The sequence below is a fragment of the Corythoichthys intestinalis genome, chromosome 9, assembly GCF_030265065.1.
Source record: "Corythoichthys intestinalis isolate RoL2023-P3 chromosome 9, ASM3026506v1, whole genome shotgun sequence".
NCBI classification, from domain to species: Eukaryota; Metazoa; Chordata; class Actinopteri; order Syngnathiformes; family Syngnathidae; genus Corythoichthys; species Corythoichthys intestinalis.
Genome location: NC_080403.1, coordinates 8,897,182 through 8,917,133, shown reverse-complemented (window position 1 = coordinate 8,917,133; position 19,952 = coordinate 8,897,182). Strand labels below are relative to the sequence as shown.

Genomic DNA, 19,952 nt, shown 5'->3' with positions numbered 1-19,952 from the left:
TCAGTCGTACACTGCACAAATCTGGCCTTTATGGAAGAGTGGCAAGAAGAAAGCCATTTCTCAAAGATATCCATAAAAAGTCTCGTTTAAAGTTTGCCACAAGCCACCTGGGAGACACACCAAACATGTGGAAGAAGGTGCTCTGGTCAGATGAAACCAAAATTGAACTTTTTGGCCACAATGCAAAACGATATGTTTGGCGCAAAAGCAACACAGCTCATCACCCTGAACACACCATCCCCACTGTCAAACATGGTGGTGGCAGCATCATGGTTTGGGCCTGCTTTTCTTCAGCAGGGACAGGGAAGATGGTTAAAATTGACGGGAAGATGGATGCAGCCAAATACAGGAACATTCTGGAAGAAAACCTGTTGGTATCTGCACAAGACCTGAGACTGGGACGGAGATTTATCTTCCAACAGGACAATGATCCAAAACATAAAGCCAAATTTACAATGGAATGGTTCAAAAATAAACGTATCCATGTGTTAGAATGGCCAAGTCAAAGTCTAGACCTGAATCCAATCGAGAATCGGTGGAAAGAGCTGAAGACTGCTGTTCACAAACACTCTCCATCCAACCTCACTGAGCTCGAGCTGTTTTGCAAGGAAGAATGGGCAAGAATGTCAGTCTCTCGATGTGCAAAACTGATAGAAACATACCCCAAGCGACTTGCAGCTATAATTGGAGCAAAAGGTGGCGCTACAAAGTATTAACGCAAGGGGGCCGAATAATATTGCACGCCCCACTTTTCAGTTTTTTATTTGTTAAAAAAGTTTAAATTATCCAATAAATTTTGTTCCACTTCACGATTGTGTCCCACTTGTTGTTGATTCTTGACAAAAAATTAAAATTTTATATCTTTATGTTTGAAGCCTGAAATGTGGCGAAAGGTTGCAAGGTTCAAGGGGGCCGAATACTTTTGCAAGGCACTGTATGTACCCTGTTGGTACATATCAGATACAAAATATTGCTATACAACTTTCTGCAAATCCATCATGTGAATACACTCACAGTCAAAAGTTTTGAGACACTGATTTTACAGAGTTGTGAAGTGTAGCATAACTTTTGACCTGGGGGTGTATTTGTTCCAAAAGTCCATGTAAAATCGGGATGTCATTCGTGACATCCTTTGATATATGATGTAAGATACAGTATATGATTCAAATTTTACACCATATGTACATATAAATATAAAATTACTTACATGACACAATACATGACCTTCTGGAGTATTTGACAAATTACAGCCATTTTCAGGGACAAAACCTGAGCCAAAATGTTCAGTTCAGTTCAATTCTTTTTAAAAAAAAATATATAAATAAATATAATAAATAAATATTGCCCAGGTACCGTATATATAGCTGAAATGGTCAATGTATGCTGTTCTCACGTATTTTGTCCACTTGTGCAGATTTTATATTACTAAAATGTTAAGTTGTAAATAATAAACTGCTTGACCATTACCTGTATCGTTCTTGAGGATCTTAAAATCAATGTATGCAAATAATCATATTTCAAGTAAAATTGTATTTCCCTTGGAGAGAGCTTTGACAGAAATGGCATTTGTCCAGCACTGCACATGCAAAGTTAGCACCGAAATAAAAAAATACCAACAATAAAGAAAGCAATAATCTTTTATTTCCATAGAAAAAAAAAGTTCATAAAATGTTATTTATCAGGTGTTTTCTCTGGAACATCCTCTGGTGTCTTGGAGGAAAATCTCTCTGTTAAAGTTTTCCACAAACTCTTTTTTTCATCATCTGACTGCTGCACACTACCTGAACAATAAAAAAAAATGCAATGAAGAGAAACGTTACTGCTAGCAGTGTAAGCAAGGTATCCATCTTGGCTGAAATTTGTTCTTACTTGACCACAGTAATTTACACTCTTCCGCTGTGACTCCCGTGAAGCTGGTATCTCTCACACGTGGAAACTAAGAGCAGACATGAAAAAAAAAATGTTTTTTTTTCCCCAAATACTTGACATTTGGCATGTGCCGATATTTGAAAGTATGCTAAAGTTTTAACAGAATGCTGATGCTTTTAAAGAAAATGAGCAGGGACAGTACGTAAATGGGAAAAGGGAAGATCTTAATAATAGACAGGCCAAGTGGATGCTGTTTTTTCCCATTTGGTGGTACATGCGTTGATGAATATTTTCTTGTGTTGTGTTTTACAGGCTTTGTATGTTTTATCAATTTAAACCCTGAATAATTAATGGATTGTTCACTCAGGTTAAAAACTGAATTGTTCAAAGTTACATGTTGTTTTTTTGGGTGTTATTTTATAACCCCCCATGAGCAGAGATGACCAATATGTTGCCCTTAAGCATCAGGTAGCCCCAAAGGTGCACAGAAATAACCCATTGATGTTCTCAAAACAGCTAACTACTGATGCAAAACTGTGATTTAAGATTTTTCATTTTATTAAAGGGAACCACGGATTAAAAGACATGTAGTTCTTAAAAGTTAATTGTTAGTACGAGTAATAATAAATGATATTGAAACCCCTCTTAATGTTTTCGTTTTAATAAATTTGGTAAAATTTTAAATCCAAAAATAAACTAGTAGCTCGCCATTGTTGTTGACGTCGCAGGGCGGTGACGTCACAGGGCCACGCTGCCGTACTTCACAGTCACTCTAACTATGTAAGGTAGTGAATTACTGAATTCCACCTGTCATTCTTAACAAAAAAAAAAAAAAAAAAAAAATGTCACTGTTTAATTATGTAAGGTACTGATTTTAATACACCACAAGGTGTCAATGGCGAGTTTTACATTAATAAGACATCAAGCCAAAGAGTGCGTTTTGTCCCTCGACTGACGTGGTAGCTCCCTGTATTTTTATTTTTTTTTAATTTTTTTAGACTGGGTCTATTGTGATTCACGTTCATTTGAGTGTTGTCTTCACAAGACTCCTGAAAATGACTCCCAGCATCATAGTTTGTGTATTGTGACTAAATATTGCCATCCAGTGTAGTTGTTTAGCTAAAGAAGTTGCTAAAATGTTTAAATATAGTTTGACCAAAGTCTGAGTAAGTTTTCTGTGTATTTTGTGCCTCTATTTTGATTGTGAATGCCAGTTCTCTTTGCATTGTTGTGTTAACTGTATGAGAATAGGGCCTCAGTAATACAGTTTGAAGCACTTTTCTTCTTGGTGACATTTTTTGAAAGATATGAGTATTAGTTTTGTAGTATTTTCACTGTATGATACTTATGTGTGTTGTGAAAGAGTTGCCGAAGCTTATGCCAATAAACGGCGCGGTCCGAGCTACGAATCTGAATGCATGTGTCCACTCTCCCTGCTCTCTTCCACTGTGGATAAAACAAACTACGGCGTCAGTCAAGGGACAAAAAAACACACTCATTGGCTTGATCCCTAATTAATGTAAAACTCGCCATTGACACCTTGTGGCATATTTGAATAACTACCTTACATAATTAAAGAGTGACACGTTTTTGTTTTTGAAGAGTGACAGGTGGAATTCAGGAATTCACTACCTTACATAGTTATAGTGACTGTGAAGTGCGGCAGCGTGCGTGGCCCTAATGCTTAAAGTGCCTGTGACACGAAAAAGCATGTTTATTTCATAATACACGCGGTATTTTATGCCCCTGAATGATATGGGCCGCTTGGATGTGTGTGGAAGCGATCGCTATTTTTATTTAGTTTTTTTAATCCCGCGCCATGAAAATGAGTGACTTCCGGCTTCGGTCTTGCATTGAGGAGGAGGGCGCTGTGACATGTACGGTAGAAGACGTCCTCTTCACGCTACAGTATACTGTTGTGTATGAGGATGAAGGATTCAGCTGATTTTGCGAATTAATACGTTTATTTTTCGCATCACGCCAGCCAAACGGCTGCAGAAAAATCATTCTGTATGACGGAGAGGCGTATGCGCCTTTTTGGAGTTTCAAAAGGTTCCCATTCACCGTGGATATTTACTGTGGGACCATTGGACTTACAAGGAAGTGAGTAAACATCTTGTTTTGTATTATGTCAAATACGAATACAGCGATTACAAAGTAAACACTACAAACTTCCTTTAAATGAAGGACTACTTACGTTTGATCATTGATAGGCATGTAAAAAGCTCTCCTAATGCTCATTAGCAGCAGCACGTTAGCTGCACAACAACTCCAGCCACCCTCCTCCGGGGAACGAACTGTAAATTGCTCTCCGCCGGGCGGTTTGCCGATCCGCGAAGACAATCTACAACCGGGTCGTCATGTCAAATAATCCAGGATAGTTATGTGTGATTTTCCGCTTCGAAGACTTTGAAACATCACTCGGTTCGGGTTAGCATGTCGGCTAGCTGTCACGCCTTCTGGTTTGTTTACATTCTCCGAAGCCGGGGAAGGGAAATGACATATGTCCGCTTTAGGTGTCATAAAATATCGTTCGGGAGGTGCGACAGTAAAGGTGAAGTCGACAGTTTTGACCATTATGGAGTAATTTTGCCATGTCGTCCTGAATAAATGCATTTTTATTATTTCATATTCTATTCAGCACAAGACTGTTATTTGTCATGACCATGCCATTTATTTAGCAATTGGGGAAAATACTTGGATAAAAAGAATATCATGTAAAAATATTGAAGTAAAGAGACAGAAACATTGACATTTTGCCGCTCTCTTCGTCGCATTTTCCTCGTTGTGAATAGTTCCCCCTCGACGGGCTGACTGGTCCTTCTCAAGCCATTTATATAGCTATTGGGGAAAAATACTTGGATAAAAAGAATATCCTGTAAAAATATTGGAGTAGAGAGACTGAAACAATGACATTTTGCGGCTCTCTTCGTCGCGTTTTCCTCGTTCTGAATAATGGGCTGAATAGTAAAACCGATGAGCCCCGTCTACCGCTGACGTCATCCACCTGTTGGGGACGCTAAAGCCCTATAATGGTAGGCGTGGCTAACCGGCAGATTATAAGACTAATTTCTCGTCATCTGTGCTTTGCTAAATTGTTGTATATAGTTGAATCGTCTCAAAATATGATTCTAATTCACATAATAATGCCATTTAAGACTTTTTTTCTCATGTCATATTCTCTTTAAAAACAATGAAACAATTCATTAATTCATTAATATTGTAATGAAGTTAAACTTGAGGTGGCATCATACAACATAGTAGTCACATGGTACGCTGGATGCACTGCAGGGAAAATAAACATTAAATCATGAAGGCTCATTATGTATTTTAAGCCAACTTAGTCATTTTGATAGTAGGTTAATAGAGCTAATATAGATACATTCAGCATGTGTTGCCTTCATTAGGCTTATAATTTTTTGCGGCTCCAGGCATAATTGTTTTTATGGTACGATATAGCTCTTTTTTAACAGTTTGGGTTGCCGACGCCTGACCTAATCAATACACATTAAAGCTAGTATAAGTCAACACAGATTTATTTTTGCTTTGATTATTAGCCTATCAATTAATTAGGTTCGAAATGTAGCCCTCATCCCTGTTCACCCAGTCTGTTTGGTGTTATTAATGTCTCGTCCCCAGCAAAAAACAATACATGCAGGTTATGCTGTTATAATGTCCTTACCAATGTTGAGACCAAACCTACGCTCTTGCCTGAAATGTATCATATAATCACTGGTGTGAATGAGAAAGTTATTGTTAAAAAGCTTACTGTTTTGATTGTAGTTTGCAAGCCTGCAGAACTGTTCTGATTTACATAAAGAGAGCTAATGTTTCAGTGCTCTCCTGCAGCTACAATCTAAATGTTAGGATTTTTTTCAGTATGACACACTATAGTTACAAAATTGACAGGAGATTTAAGGAAAACAAGTTCAAAAGAGTCATTCATCTTTGAGTTAATATTTACTTACTCGCTGTTTATACGTGTTTGCGTTAATTCTTGCTAGACTTTCGTAAGTCTGATCGCACTTCTCAGTGTCTGGGATCTGCAGAGACAAGACAACAAAATCACATTAGGACACAACCTATCTGAGGAAATCAAAAGGCCTTTTTATTTGAATCACACAATTTTAAAAGTTGAAACGAGAATATTATATGAATTAAAAATGTCATTCTTTTGTATATTGTGGCCATAAGTAACTAGCAATTTAAGGGAAGGCTTCTGAATTCAACTATTAATATTAAATAGTTTACACAGGAGAGGTAACATTTAAATACAGAAAAGAAAAAGTAAGCTTTACTGACACACCCATGAACTCAATGATCGCTTGAATACTATATTGTAAAGACAATTGTTATTACTTGCACTGCCTGAACATAAGACTACCTCATACATATTCTATACTATTTAGATTTTATACTTTTATTCATTGCAAGCCACTTCGAGATTTTTACTTGTGCAATATATAATGCCTCCACTGTCAATTACTGCTACTTCACTTCAATTATTTGCACTGCCTGAACATAGGACTAACTCATACATATTTATTTAGATTTTCTATTTTATTCTTGCAAGCCACTTTCGAGATTTTTGTACTTGTCCTACACTGTATAGGGAGATGCTCCACAATTTCATTGTATAACCGTAAAATGACAATAAAGGGCTATTCTATTCTATTTCAGAACTAATGAGCATCACCGCGATGAAATGAAGGTGAAGGCGAGCAAGGTCAAACGCTCAATGTTTCCAAGTTAGCCTAGCTACATAGCAGCGAAATATACTCGTCTGTGTTGACCTACCTGCGTGTTTTCACCTTCGCGGAAAGCGGCTGCCACTCGCTGCCGGAGAAACGTTCCCAAATCTCGGCTTTTCTTGCTTTCGTCCCGTGGCCATTCCTCGCACAGTTTGAGGAAGCGACGGTAGCGAGTGGCAGACATCGTCAGATTCGTCACGCGTACGCCGTATTTGCGATTTAATAATGACGTCACACGAATTACGAAATGTTTGGCGCACAGACATCAACAATAGATGCGCCTAAACCGTAGTAGCGTAGCTGACAGACGTGCACATGTCAGACATGTTGGAGAGGGCAACATTCTCGATGAATGCGATGTATGGATATTGAAAATAATATTGAAATAAAGTTGTAATATGCTGATTTCTTCACCAACGTACACTAATTTTACCTCATTGTCAGGTTTATATCAGATTTGTAAAGCGAGCCCGAGATAATACAATAATTTATTACTTTCACGTTTTCCTTCCAATTCCCATATTTTTTGTAATTATACGGCGTTATGCGTAATCGTGTGCAGCACAATGTGCCAGCAATCTTGTTCTTTGTATTCTATTCGTTCTGTCTTCTACTAATCGCTGATATTGCCCCTACCAGTTTAGTGTCGTGATAGGTACGCACTCCAAAGTGTCCTACTAGTTATGTCTATGGTTTTGGTAAAGTAGCTTCCGGTTTGCTCATCCTCGTTACCAAGCTAGGCTTACCGGGTGCAGCTATTCACATCATGAGCGGAGTAGGGGGCAAAAATAGCTCGTCCAGCTCTCCAAGCATGTCAGATTGGATAAGTTCGGCGTGCAAGTTCGCAACAGACAGAAATGATTTCAGAAGGTGAGTTCAAGTAGACGGTTTATACAACGTGTCTTTTAGCTCTTTCCGGCTAGCGTTAGCATCCTGTCAACACAAGGTTGTCCTTGTCAGAGGGTGGGATGTATGAAAGTTTATTTATTTTTGCATCTAAATAGTATCATGAGCACCGCCAACCAACAAGTTGACGTCAACAGGACTTTATTTTAATTTTTGTCCTTTTTTTGACATAGATTAGGGTGACCATATTTTGATTTCCCCCCCAAAAAAGAGAGAGAACCCTCGGCCCAGCCTCAAAATATTTGAATTTTCCTCGAAGTTCCCTCAAAGACGCCTATATCACTTTGTTTAAAGTGTGCCTCCTCCCTCTGAATAGAAAAATTACATTCTATAACCAAAGACACAAATTAAAATTCTCAGAGGTTACTCAACAGGCAAAATAATAATGGAACAATAACAACGCAAATAATAATAATTACAAAAAGCAAACCTGGAATCAAATAATAATACAAATAAAATAATAATGTAATGCAGACACATGAAAATGTAGACCAGTCAATGCACACACAGTAGGCTATGTGCCAATTTATTTTATTTTTTAAAATAAATTACAATAACAACTATTGTTGTTGAGAAATTGTTATTCCCACTTAGTTGTTATTCTCACTCAATGTTCTAGATTGCACGCAAACAATAACCGAAATTAACTGACAAATGACTCAACCCGCATGTTTTCAAACGCAGCAGTACAAAACTATATTTCCCATAATGCCTAGGGTGGCCTAGCTCACGGACAGCTACCCAATTAGCTAAGGATGCAACAATACTCTGTTTTATATTGAACCGTTCAATAAGCTCTCTTCGATTCAATACGCAAAAACATTCGATCCAAATGAAAAACTCTCAAAATATAATTTCCAAATTTATTTTTGTCGTCTCTCGCTAAAATGTCTGACGCAACTTTGCCTTGAAAAAAACAAACTCTGCCGGTAGCGGTCCCTCTCCTCCACTCCTCCCCCAAACTGCATGAAAGGTGGGAGCTGTGGCGCATGAGGACCATTGCTCGTGAGTAAAGACAGAAACTTAAGGAGGCGGCTTGCCGGCTTCAGGACTGTGCCGGTCCGTTGTTTGGCCGAGCTGATATGCTATCCCCACTCGTACATAATAAACAAAAACTGTCTTTACAGATATGTACAACAAAGTCTGCCAATATATTGTTGCCGACTTGGCTGCTGAGAATAACCTCGCTTTGATTACAGACAGGTTAAGACCGTGGGTCACAGAGCGCTAACTCACAGTTACAAGATAAACAATGAGTGGCAAATTAAGAGCGTTGTACTTCAAACTCGTCCTGTTTATGAAAGTCGATTGTCAAATGCTGGTGTTGTGCAGTAATGAGCATACATGACTTCTGTGGCGTTTATTAACTTTTTTTAATGCCCGACAACACTCGCGCGCACACACTAGATATCACCAAATAGCAATCTAGATGTGCTACGGTGGCTCCCCCACAAGTCCCATGCCGTTGGCTGTGTGAGCCCAGAGTGATCATGGGACGCGCAGTCCATATACTACATCGATGAATTAAAAACCGCCATGACTGAATGGAAGTTAAGCAGGCCAAATCAATCCATACCAGTGACTATATATAATGCTGCAAATATTGTTAATTCACTACTACTAATACAGATGGACTCGGACCACTAATAGGATGTTTTTATCATGTTGTAAACATACCTGCTAAGAGAGTAATAGCAATCAACAGTGTGCCCCACCTCACTTTACAAACAGTAAAGATTGTTCTCAGCACTTTTGTACAAAATTTCTTCAGATCAGTAAGAAGTAAGCACATAAATATTATGCACTGTAGCATCCCGATTGGAAAGATGGTCTCTCAAACTGATGGTTTACAACCTTTATTCTGTCCTTGATGTAAACACACTGTAAGAGCTACGGTGCACACAAATAAAACAATACAATTAGAAGAAAACAACACAACTTTTTACTTTATTCCTTTTTAAACCTTATTTATATATCAATGAATTGCCTATATGAATTGCGTTGACCTTAAATTATTATCTTTCTTTGACAATCTCCACCTTGAGTGAATTTCTGTAAAAGATTACAATCATCGGCAGCACAATTATGCGTCACCAAACTGGATTTTACAGATCACAGCAGTATAAAGCTCCGACAGAAGTCAGCAGTTGCTGTTGTCACGACTAACGAAGGTTTGTTTGTGAATGAGAAATGACAGTTAACGCCATGTCTGTAACAGTGCACCTATACGCAAATTTGTATCCAAAATAGAATAAAGGTATTTGCGACTTGATTACTCTTTTGGGTATGTGAGCATTTGATTATATACGTATTGATCTTAATAAGTGTTAACAACTGGGCAGGCTCTCAGGGAACATGTCACAGGCAGCACAGAACCGTAGTATTCTGAGCAAAACATCAGTCAATTTCAACACAAGCTAATTGGTCCCGTGAAAAATAATGTAAATCGGACATTTTCATGAATTTATAAAACCCCACCGGACGCCCCGGACAGGATGTGAAAAGTGGACATGTCTGGGCAAAAGAGGACATTTGGTCACCCTAACATAGATGCCAAACAGTAGTGTATGAAAGCTAATGAGCTCAGTGCAGTGCTTTGCAACCGCCATGTTGTGGCATCTATTTGCATGCTTTTTGCATGTCAATAATTTAAGAGTATTTTTTTCTGTTCTTATCCCCAGATATATACCTAAAAAATGCATCTCTTTGCCTTTTTATGTTCTGTGAAATGTCATAAGTCACTGCCAAAACCCATCCTCAATTTCTGTCCAGGCCAAGAAAACAAAGACTATGTAAATGATTTAATCCTTTAGTACAGTGGTTTACTTTTAATGTTTGTTTTTCAGGAATCTACTGGTCAATCTGGGCTTGTTTGCGGCTGGTGTTTGGATTGCAAGAAATCTCTCTGACTTTGACTTAATGGCTCCTCAGCCTGTTACGTAACCCTGTCACATTCTAGCCAATGGTGAGAGTGCATTTGAACTCAGTGTGTTAATTGAAGCTTTGTACATTTATTTTGTTGTAATCAGAGATTTTGTGTGTGTGTTTTTAGATATCTTGGACTGGAAAAGATTCAGATGAAATGAAGAAAATACGTAGTTTCCGCTGTATTTCTTTGTTTTTTTAATTATTGTTTACAGGCTTGAGAACATTAAGTTGTATTGATTATACAGTTCCTCAACTGTGCAGAAAGTGTCATTTAACATTTAAATGGAGTATGATTTGTCAAGCTATGAACACTCAGGAGCTTGTAGTTGCCGCAGCCCGTCAATGTTTGTCCACTGGAAGGAAATCTCTCTCCGTCCCTCAGAGTCTTAACGTGGCTGCTCAACTCTTAGCAGTTGATTTGGCCCTCAAACCCGCTCTGTTGTATGACGCCAACAGCGCCAGTGCAGAGCAGGTGCATCGGTTCTTGCGCTCGTGTCAGTCGTCCCGGCTTGTGTCTGGATCCCTTGTCACCTTGGACTTGAATGGTAACAGCCTCATCGTTAACCTGGTTGCGGTGCGATCCAATCTAGAGAGGATGCTTGACAACGGTGGTCCTGTGGTGATTGACGTTTGCAGCTCACTGGAGAAGCCAGCCATCATGGAGCCTGTCAGAGCAGGGCTGAAGAGCATTGCAGGAGCGCTCCTTTCACTCCTAAAAAGGTTTGATACCACAAAGGATGCGGACCAAGGCGTTTATGTGGCAGAAGGATCGGATGTGTGGAACTTGAGCACCGTCTTCGGACTGTTGCTGGGTTACCCTGCCACATACTGGTTCGACCAAACCGAGAGCTTTGAAAACTGTCTTGCTATGACCCCCTTGATGGTGACCAATGCATCTGCAACATGGCCAGCAGATACCAATAGCCATAAATGTTGTCTGTATTCATTCAGCATCCCCGCCCTTCTACATAATGAGACCTTTTCCAACGTGGAGAAGTGGAAATTTGGCCTTCAAGAGAGATTCCAGCAGCAAAATGTCCTAAAAGAGCTCACTATTTGTCAAACTGCAGTCACTCTGCCGTCACTCTGCTTGTGACTTATCACCTTGTACTCATCACTCCATTAAACTGTTAAAGATTTTCCTCCTTGTTAATATAGTATGTCTTGATTCTCAACCATTTTCAAAAATTCAACACGGAATTCAGATGAAACAACGGACTGTAGGTTGAAGTATACTTGTAATAATTTGTGATAGGAATATCCATGATAAATATTTGACCAATATTCGAGTCGACGTAAGTCCCTGGCAATTTTTTGATTTGACATGAAATATAGTAAGGGGAAAAAAATCGTTCTTTCCATCAAACTCTCGAGCACGATTGTTAATCAGAAATGAGAAAGCTTTTAGGCCTTAAACTGTTCCCTTTCATGTTCCCCTCATTAGCACCCTCTCTTCATTTATCCTTCCTTCAATCCCGGCTATCTCTGACATCATCACCAAATCCAAATCCACTACCTGTCACCTTGATCCTCTTCCCACTGCCCTCATAAAAACTTGTCTTCCCTCAATAGCCCCCCTCATCACCACCATCATTCACTCTTCACTTACATCCGGTGTAGTCCCTCCATCCCTCAAAACTGCTTCCATCACACCCATTCTAAAGAACCCTAACCTGGATCCAACCAACTTCAATAACCTCCGCCCAATCTCCAACCTACCTTTCATTTCCAAAATTCTTGAAAAAACTGTTGCATCCCAACTTCATAACCACCTAATTACCAATGACATTTACGAGCACTTTCAATCCGGTTTCCGCCCCCTCCATAGCACCGAAACAGCCCTACTTCGAATTACAAACGACCTCCTCACAGCATCCGACTCCGGTTTATTATCAATTCTCGTCTTCCTCGACCTCACTGCCGCCTTCGACACAATTTCCCATACAATCCTTCTCGACCGACTCTCCTCCATTGGTATCACCCACACACCCCTTTCCTGGTTCACTTCCTACCTGTCCAACCGCACACAATTCGTCAAACTTGGCCCCCATCAATCCAGTTCCCTCCCTGTCTCCTCTGGCGTGCCCCAGGGCTCGGTCCTGGGGCCGCTTCTCTTCATCATCTACATTCTACCCCTCGGTTCCATTTTCCGCAAACACAACATTCACTTTCACTGTTACGCGGATGACACCCAGCTCTACATATCCTCAAAACCAACCGCCTCCCTCCCACCGTCCTCCCTCACCCTCTGCTTAGATGACATTAATTCCTGGTTCTCCTCCAACTTCCTCCTACTTAACAGCTCCAAAACAGAAGTCCTCTTGGTTGGTACCACCGCAACACTCTCTAATGTCCATAAGTTCTCTATTACAATCAACAATTTACCGATCTCTCCTTCATCTCAGGTTAAGAGTCTGGGTGTCATCCTCGACAGCACACTTTCCTTCCGGTCACATATCAACAGCATCACCAGATCAGCCTATCTCCACTTTCGCAACATTTCTCGCCTCCTCCCTTCTCTCACCCGCCATACCGCTTCCACCCTGGTCTGTAATCTAATAACCACCCGGCTCGATTATTGTAACTCACTGCTCTTCGGTCTCCCTAATAAGTCCCTCCAGAAACTGCAGCTCCTCCAGAACTCAGCAGCACGCCTCATCACACGAACCCCCGCAACACACCACATTACCCCCATCCTCCGTCAACTTCACTGGCTTCCCGTCAAACAAAGAATCAATTACAAAATCCTCATCATCACCTTCAAAATACTCCATGCCTTGGCCCCTCCCTACCTTTGCGATCTTCTCCATCCAAACAATCCAACCCGTTCACTTCGCCCTACCACTTTTCCCCCCCTCTCCATCCCCCGTGTCCGCCTCTCCACCTTTGGTTCCAGAGCTTTTAGTCATTGCGCCCCCCAGCTCTGGAACTCCCTACCCCCTGATCTCCGCAACATATCTACTCTATCACTTTTCAAATCTCGACTGAAAACACACCTGTTCACTCTATCTTACCCACCATAACCCCTAGCTGTCATATTTTTTACCTCTTTTTATTGTGCTTTTAAGTTTTTTATCCTTTTAATACCTTTTTATCGTACTGTAATTCCATGCCTCTTGTGAAGCGTCTTTGTGTATCTGAAAAGCACTCTAGAAATAAAATGTATTATTATTATTATTATTATAAACATCTAGAATGATTAAAGCTAGTAAGCTACTGAGATAATTTGCCTTCAGAACATTAACACGGTTTAAATCTCGAATATAAGGATTCAAAGTGTTGCACAGAAAAGTTAGAATTGCACTTAAATATTTGAAAAATTAAGTTCTTAAAGATTTCATACACATTTTTTTTTTTTTTTTCTCAAAACCCAACCGGGCACTAATAAGTCATTGGCTGCCATTGACGGTGCTATACATCGAATCAAATGAACTCGCTCCTCCCAGTCAAGATTGATTGGACATCTAGCACCGTCAGTGGCGCTGGAAAATTGGTATTCACAGGCAGTCTTCCCAGTTTAGAAGAATTGGACGTGTATCACTTTTATTTGCATGCAATGAATTAAATCCAACAAAAAAATCATAGAATGTTACTTACTTTGGTTACTATCTTAATTGATTCAGCTTTAACATTGTGTTAATGTATAATTATATGAAAACATATAAATTAAATAATAGTTGAATAAATAATTGATAAGAATTTTGTTTTTTTAAATGACCAAAAGTAGTCACCTTCCCAATAAAGGGTTAAAGATCTGAAGTGTCAACATTTGAATAGCTGTCCACTGTAGAGAACACTGTCCCTGACTAGATTAATGATGCAAAGAAAATTAAGTCAAAGTACTGTACTCTGAAACGAGTTACTGTATAATATTTAGAAACCACTTGAGGAAGCTGAATGTCAGTTTTAGAATTTGGACACTGGTTGTACAGGTATTGTGAAAGGCTGCTTTATTTAGAAATTGTTAATGTTAAAAAAAATTTTGTAGTACTTGCTGTCACACTTCATGATGCACAGTTGGATGTAGGTGCAGTATAGACTTGTATGTCATTAAAATGGCTTAGTACCTCAGCCCTCTAGTAGTGGACACCAAGTATGTTTGCGTAGGGACATTACCAACTTTTAAAGATACTCAAATTGTCCTCACCAAATTCTAAGCAACTTTTTTGCTTAATATAATAAGTTCTGTTAAATAGGTCAATTAAGGTTGTATTCCAATATGTTTTAAGGATAGAAATGACCCTACCATTATTAACTGAATTATTTATTTTTACTATGTTCAGGCTTATTTCCACCTTTTTATTTGCTGAATGTGCCGGTTCATTCTTTTCCTCCAAGCGCACGTTTTATTGACTGATGTGACTTTACACTTTTGAAACCAAATACCAGTTAGTGCATTTATTTGTCAATCAAGATGTATTTATTTTCTACATTATTAATTTAAAAATAATTTTATTTGCAACCAAAGCACACATTTTTTGTGAGACTCATACATTAATCATAATCACGGTATTCCCGATTTGGATTTTTATTTTTATTTTTTTTTCATAATTTCTCAACCCACTGATGCACTTTAAAGATGAAAATAAGGGAGAAATGATGAAAGAGAAAACCAAATCAAGCAATGTTTAGGGTTAGGTAGCTCAGGTAAGTACGTACAGTTGTGTTCAAAATAATTCAACCCCCACAGTAGATAAGTTTTTGCAAGTTTGACATTTATTTTTCATCTTGTTCATAATCACATTAAATCAGAGGTGTCAAACCGATTCCAGAAAGGGCCAAGTGGGTGCTGGATTTTGTTCCGATTACGCGCAGAGTGTTTAACCAATGAACGTCCTGCTGAAACAAGCAGCAAATGATAAAGTTTAACTGATTACACATGTAAAAGATCTAATTGGTGAAAAGGTGTCCTCTTCATTGGTTTGAACGCAAACCTGTACCCACTTGGCCCTTTCTGGAATCGGTTTGACACCTGTGCATTAAATAATGACATCATATAGACAAATACAACTGAAATAGCAAAAATATTTTGGGGAATATTCCAATTTATGGCCTTTCTGTGATTACTTCATTGACAAAATTATTCAACCCCTTAGGTATGGATAACTTCAGTACTTGGTACAACATCCTTTGCAACAATAACATCCTTTAGACCAGGGGTGTCAAACCGATTCCACAAAGGGCCGAAGTAGGTCCTGGTCTTTGTTCCAACAGATCCAGCACAGACAGTTCAACCAATCAGGTTTCTGCTAAAATAAGTAGCACCTGACTGCAACACTTGTAAGACACCAGATTGGTAAAGACTGTCTTCATGATGGGTTTGAACAAAAACCCGCACCTACTGCAGCCCTCTGAGGACCGGTTTGACACCCCTGCTTTAGACGTAGACCTAGACTTGGCAAGTTTCTTGCAGTGATCCACAGATATCTTTGCCCTTTCTTCATGAGCAAAGACCTCCAGTTCATTAATATTTTTGGGCTTGCGTGCTGCAATGGCCTTCAAGTACCACCAGAGATTCTCAATGGTGATTGCGATGGCCACTCCAGACTCTTTCAGCAGTTCTTTTGCAACCAAGATTTGGTAGATGCTGAGGTATGCTTCGGATCATTGTCCTGTTGGAAGATTCAACCTCACCCAAGCCTCAGCTTTGTCAATGATTGCATGACATTTGCACCCAAGATCTGGTTAATTCATAATACCTTGCACACGCTGAAGATTCCCTGTACCTGAAGAAGCAAAACAACCCCAGACCATGACTGACCCCAACAGTGCTTCACACCAGATAGGGTGTTCTTTTCTTGATAGGCATCATTCTTTCTCCTCTGCACGTACCGTTGATCCACTGGCCCAAAAAGCCCCAGTTGGTCTCATCACTCCAGAGAACAGTATCCCAAAACCTTTGTGGTTTGTCCACATGGTTTTTGGCATACTTCTTTTGCTTTGGAGTAAGCAGGGGTGTGCACCTTGGAGTTTTTTCATGGAAGCCATCATTTCGTAGCGTGCATCTTATTGTCTTGGATGAAACTTGCAATGACATGTCCTGTCGTAGTTTCTCAGCTGTCACCTGGGGATTTTTCTCCACCTTTCGCCTCAGGAATTCCACAGCAGTTGCAGACACTAACCTCTTTCTACCTCACCCAGAATAGAATAGAATAGGTCTTTATTGTCATTGTCAACAACAGAACATTGTGAACAACGAAATTGGACGTGGCACTCCAGTATAACATATGTATTTGATAAATACATAGAAAAATATATGCTGTAGAGCTATAAGTGCATAATTATAGCTTACTTAGACTAAAATATGTACATGACAGAAATAATGCAATGCTGTCCGAATTTTAGCAGCGTCATTCGTGCAAAGAATAGAGTATAAATTTTAAATTAAAAAACATTCTATAAATAGAAAAGTGGTCCAAGTAATGTGCAGGTTCACGATTTAACCCAGTTAAAAAGTGTTTCTTAGGAGTTCATAGTTTTTTTGTGTTTAAGGTAGTAATGCCCCTGGCAAAGAAGCTGTTTCTCGGCCTGTTCGTCCTTGTTTTGTGGGACCTGTAGCGTCTGCCTTAATAATGTTAACAGTTCTTCTGTGGTAGTGGGTGCAGGCGATGTCCTCAAGACTGGGCAGATTACAGCCGATGATCTTCTGGGCTGCGTTGATGACTCTCTGTAGGGCTCTCCGGTTTGCTGCTGTGCACCCAGCATACCACAACATAATCCAGTATGTCAGTATGCTTTCCACAGCGGCTCTATAGAAGGACACCAGCAGCTTCTGGTCCAGTTGGTTTTTCTTGAGCACTCTCAAGAAGTGGAGTCGCTGCTGGGCCTTTCCTACCACTTCTCTGGTATTAGCAGACCAGGAGAGGTCATCAGAAATGTGCACCCCCAGGAGTTTGAAGGTATTGACTCTCTCTACACAGTCCTCATTGATGGTGAGTGGTGCTGGTGCTGTGCCTTTTGTGACATATTTATGTCACACTGCTGTTGCCATAGTGTGCACTTCCTGTGGGCGTGGTATTACAGTATAAAAAGGAATCTCTGTTATGTCTGACATATATGATGAGAAGCACACTGAATAAAGAAGTGTTGTTCCATTCAAGTCTCGGCCTTACATGTACTTAGATCAGGGAAGTACATAACAAAAGTGGCGACGAGGACGTCTGGACCTGCGTCAGCTGGGACGTGCTGTTGTTGGAGTTTACTGCGGGTCGCGGTGCTCCTGGGGACAGACGGCGCCGACCTCAGCTTCCGCGTCGTGACTTCGTGGGGAGGACGAGCGGAGTTTTCAAAAGGAGCTTGAAGGTGCTGTATAAACAGGCGCTATGGCGGGAGTTATCGGCTCTGTTGGTCTTTTTGATGAGCTTGTGGAACAGTGGAGCTCGTACACAGAGCGGTTCGGCTATTTCGTGGAAGCTAACGAAATAGCGGAAGAGAAAGTGGTGCCCACGTTTTTGAGCGTTATTGGGCCAAAGACTTTCAATTTACTGAGAAACTTGCTTCAACCCGATAAACCTGGTAGTAAAACGTACAGGGAAATCGTGGAAACTCTTAATGGACATTTTTCACCCAAGCCCCTTGTGATAGCAGAGAGATTCCGATTTCACAGGAGAAATCAGGAAGAGGGGGAATCTGTCTCTATGTTCGTAGCGGCGCTGCGGAAGCTGGCTGAACATTGTGAGTTTGGTGATGTTTTAGAAGACACATTAAGAGACCGATTGGTATGTGGACTGAGAAATGAAGCAACACAAAAGAGGTTACTTTCAGAAAGTGGACTGACATTAAAGACAGCCTTTGATGTAAGTGTGGCTATGGAAATGGCTTCAAAGGAGGCTCAACAACTGAACATTACGAGCAGAATACACCAAGTGGCAAGTACCCAAAGCAATGTTGCTGGTCCCTGTTTTAGGTGCGGTAAAACAGGGCACCTTTCCTCCACCTGCTGGTGCAAAGAAATGAACTGTCATCATTGTGGGAAGAAGGGTCATGTTGAGCGTGCCTGTCGGAAAAAAACAAGCACAGACAAAGATAAGGAAATGAATGACAAGAAGAAAACAAAGAAATATGTCAAAGCGGTAGAGAGTGCCTCTACTGCCGAAGTTGACAATGACGTGCACACCGTGCATGTAATGAGCGTGGACGGGAAGTCAGGGTGTTACTGGGTCACACCAAAGTTAGAGGGTCACCCAGTCAAAATGCAGATAGATACTGGATCACAGGCATCGCTTGTGTCTTACCAAGTGTATAAACAGTGTTTGAGACACCTTCCATTAAGACCGTCAGACACTGTGTTCAAAGCGTACACTGGACACAAAGTGCACATGAAAGGAATGACTGACATTACTGTGCAATGCAAGGATCAAACTGCTAAACTTCCAGTGTATGTCACAAAAGGGAATTTTGCTTCCATCATGGGACGACTGTGGATTAATGCACTTCATGTAAATTGGCTAGAAGTTCGGCAGCTGTCAGACGGTTCTTCACAACTACAAGTCATTCTGGACAAGAATGAAGAGGTTTTCCGTGAGGAATTGGGCAGCATGAAGGACATTACAGTGAAATTGCACATTAAACCAGGAAGCAAACCTGTGTTTATGAAGGCTAGGACAGTGCCGTATGCTATTCGTGACAAAGTCGAGGCTGACCTGGATGCATTGGTCAAAAGTGGTGTTTTGGAACCAGTCACCACCAGCGAATGGGCGACACCAATTGTGCCGGTTCCGAAAAAGAATGGCGGAATTCGCACATGTGGCGATTTTAAAGTGACTTTGAATCCGGTGCTTTGTGTGGAGCAGTACCCACTTCCATTGATCGATGATTTGTTTGCAGGTCTGATCAAGTATCGTAAATCTGATTTGCATTGCAATGCTGATGGACTTTCGAGGTTGCCGCTTCCTGTCACCAAACATGAACCTACCGCAGTGGACATATTCTATTTCCGAAATGTTGAACATGCACCAATTTCAGCGTCGCAAGTGAAACGTGCAACTCGGAACGACCCCGACCTGTCAGTCGTCATGGACATGGTAATTAAAGGACAAACCAAGTGTGAGAACGCCGCTCTCAAACCTTTTTTGGATAGGAGATGGGAACTTTCTGTTCAATCGGGTTGTTTGCTGTGGGGGAGGAGAGTGATTGTGCCACAGTCATTACGTGCTAAAATGCTTGCGCAACTGCATGCAGGTCACAGTGGTATTGTTAAAATGAAAGAAATGGCGAGAAGTTATTTTTGGTGGCCAGGATTAGATAAACAGATCGAAGAGACGGTAAAAACTTGTTCATCTTGCCAGAAGATTCGCAACAATCCACCTGCAGCCCCACTTCATCCTTGGGATTTTCCTCAGGACCCTTGGCACCGCATTCACATTGACTTTGCGGGGCCTTTTGAAAATCGAATGTTTCTGGTTGCTGTCGATGCCCATAGTAAGTGGCCAGAGGTCGCTATCATGAAATCAACCACATCGGAAAAGGCAATTGAGAAGTTAGGGGAGATGTTTAGTC

At 40.4% G+C, this 19,952-nt stretch overlaps 2 protein-coding genes across 2 annotated transcripts; one reads left to right on the top strand and one right to left on the bottom strand.

The window, feature by feature from the left end:
• Positions 1–807: 807 nt before the first annotated feature.
• On the bottom strand, positions 808–6,857 carry LOC130921878 (ubiquinol-cytochrome-c reductase complex assembly factor 2). Its single transcript, XM_057846220.1, has 4 exons — positions 6,667–6,857; positions 5,838–5,912; positions 1,870–1,936; positions 808–1,781 (listed from the first exon to the last, which is right to left on the bottom strand). The coding sequence occupies exons 1-4, from the start codon at positions 6,802–6,804 to the stop codon at positions 1,672–1,674; spliced, it is 390 nt and encodes a 129-aa protein (XP_057702203.1). The 5' UTR covers positions 6,805–6,857; the 3' UTR covers positions 808–1,671.
• Positions 6,858–10,578: 3,721 nt separating this feature from the next.
• Positions 10,579–11,703, top strand: c9h1orf74 (chromosome 9 C1orf74 homolog). The gene has a single exon (XM_057845861.1). It carries the CDS (start codon positions 10,744–10,746, stop codon positions 11,548–11,550), a length of 807 nt encoding a protein of 268 aa, XP_057701844.1. The 5' UTR covers positions 10,579–10,743; the 3' UTR covers positions 11,551–11,703.
• The last annotated feature ends 8,249 nt before the right edge of the window (positions 11,704–19,952 follow it).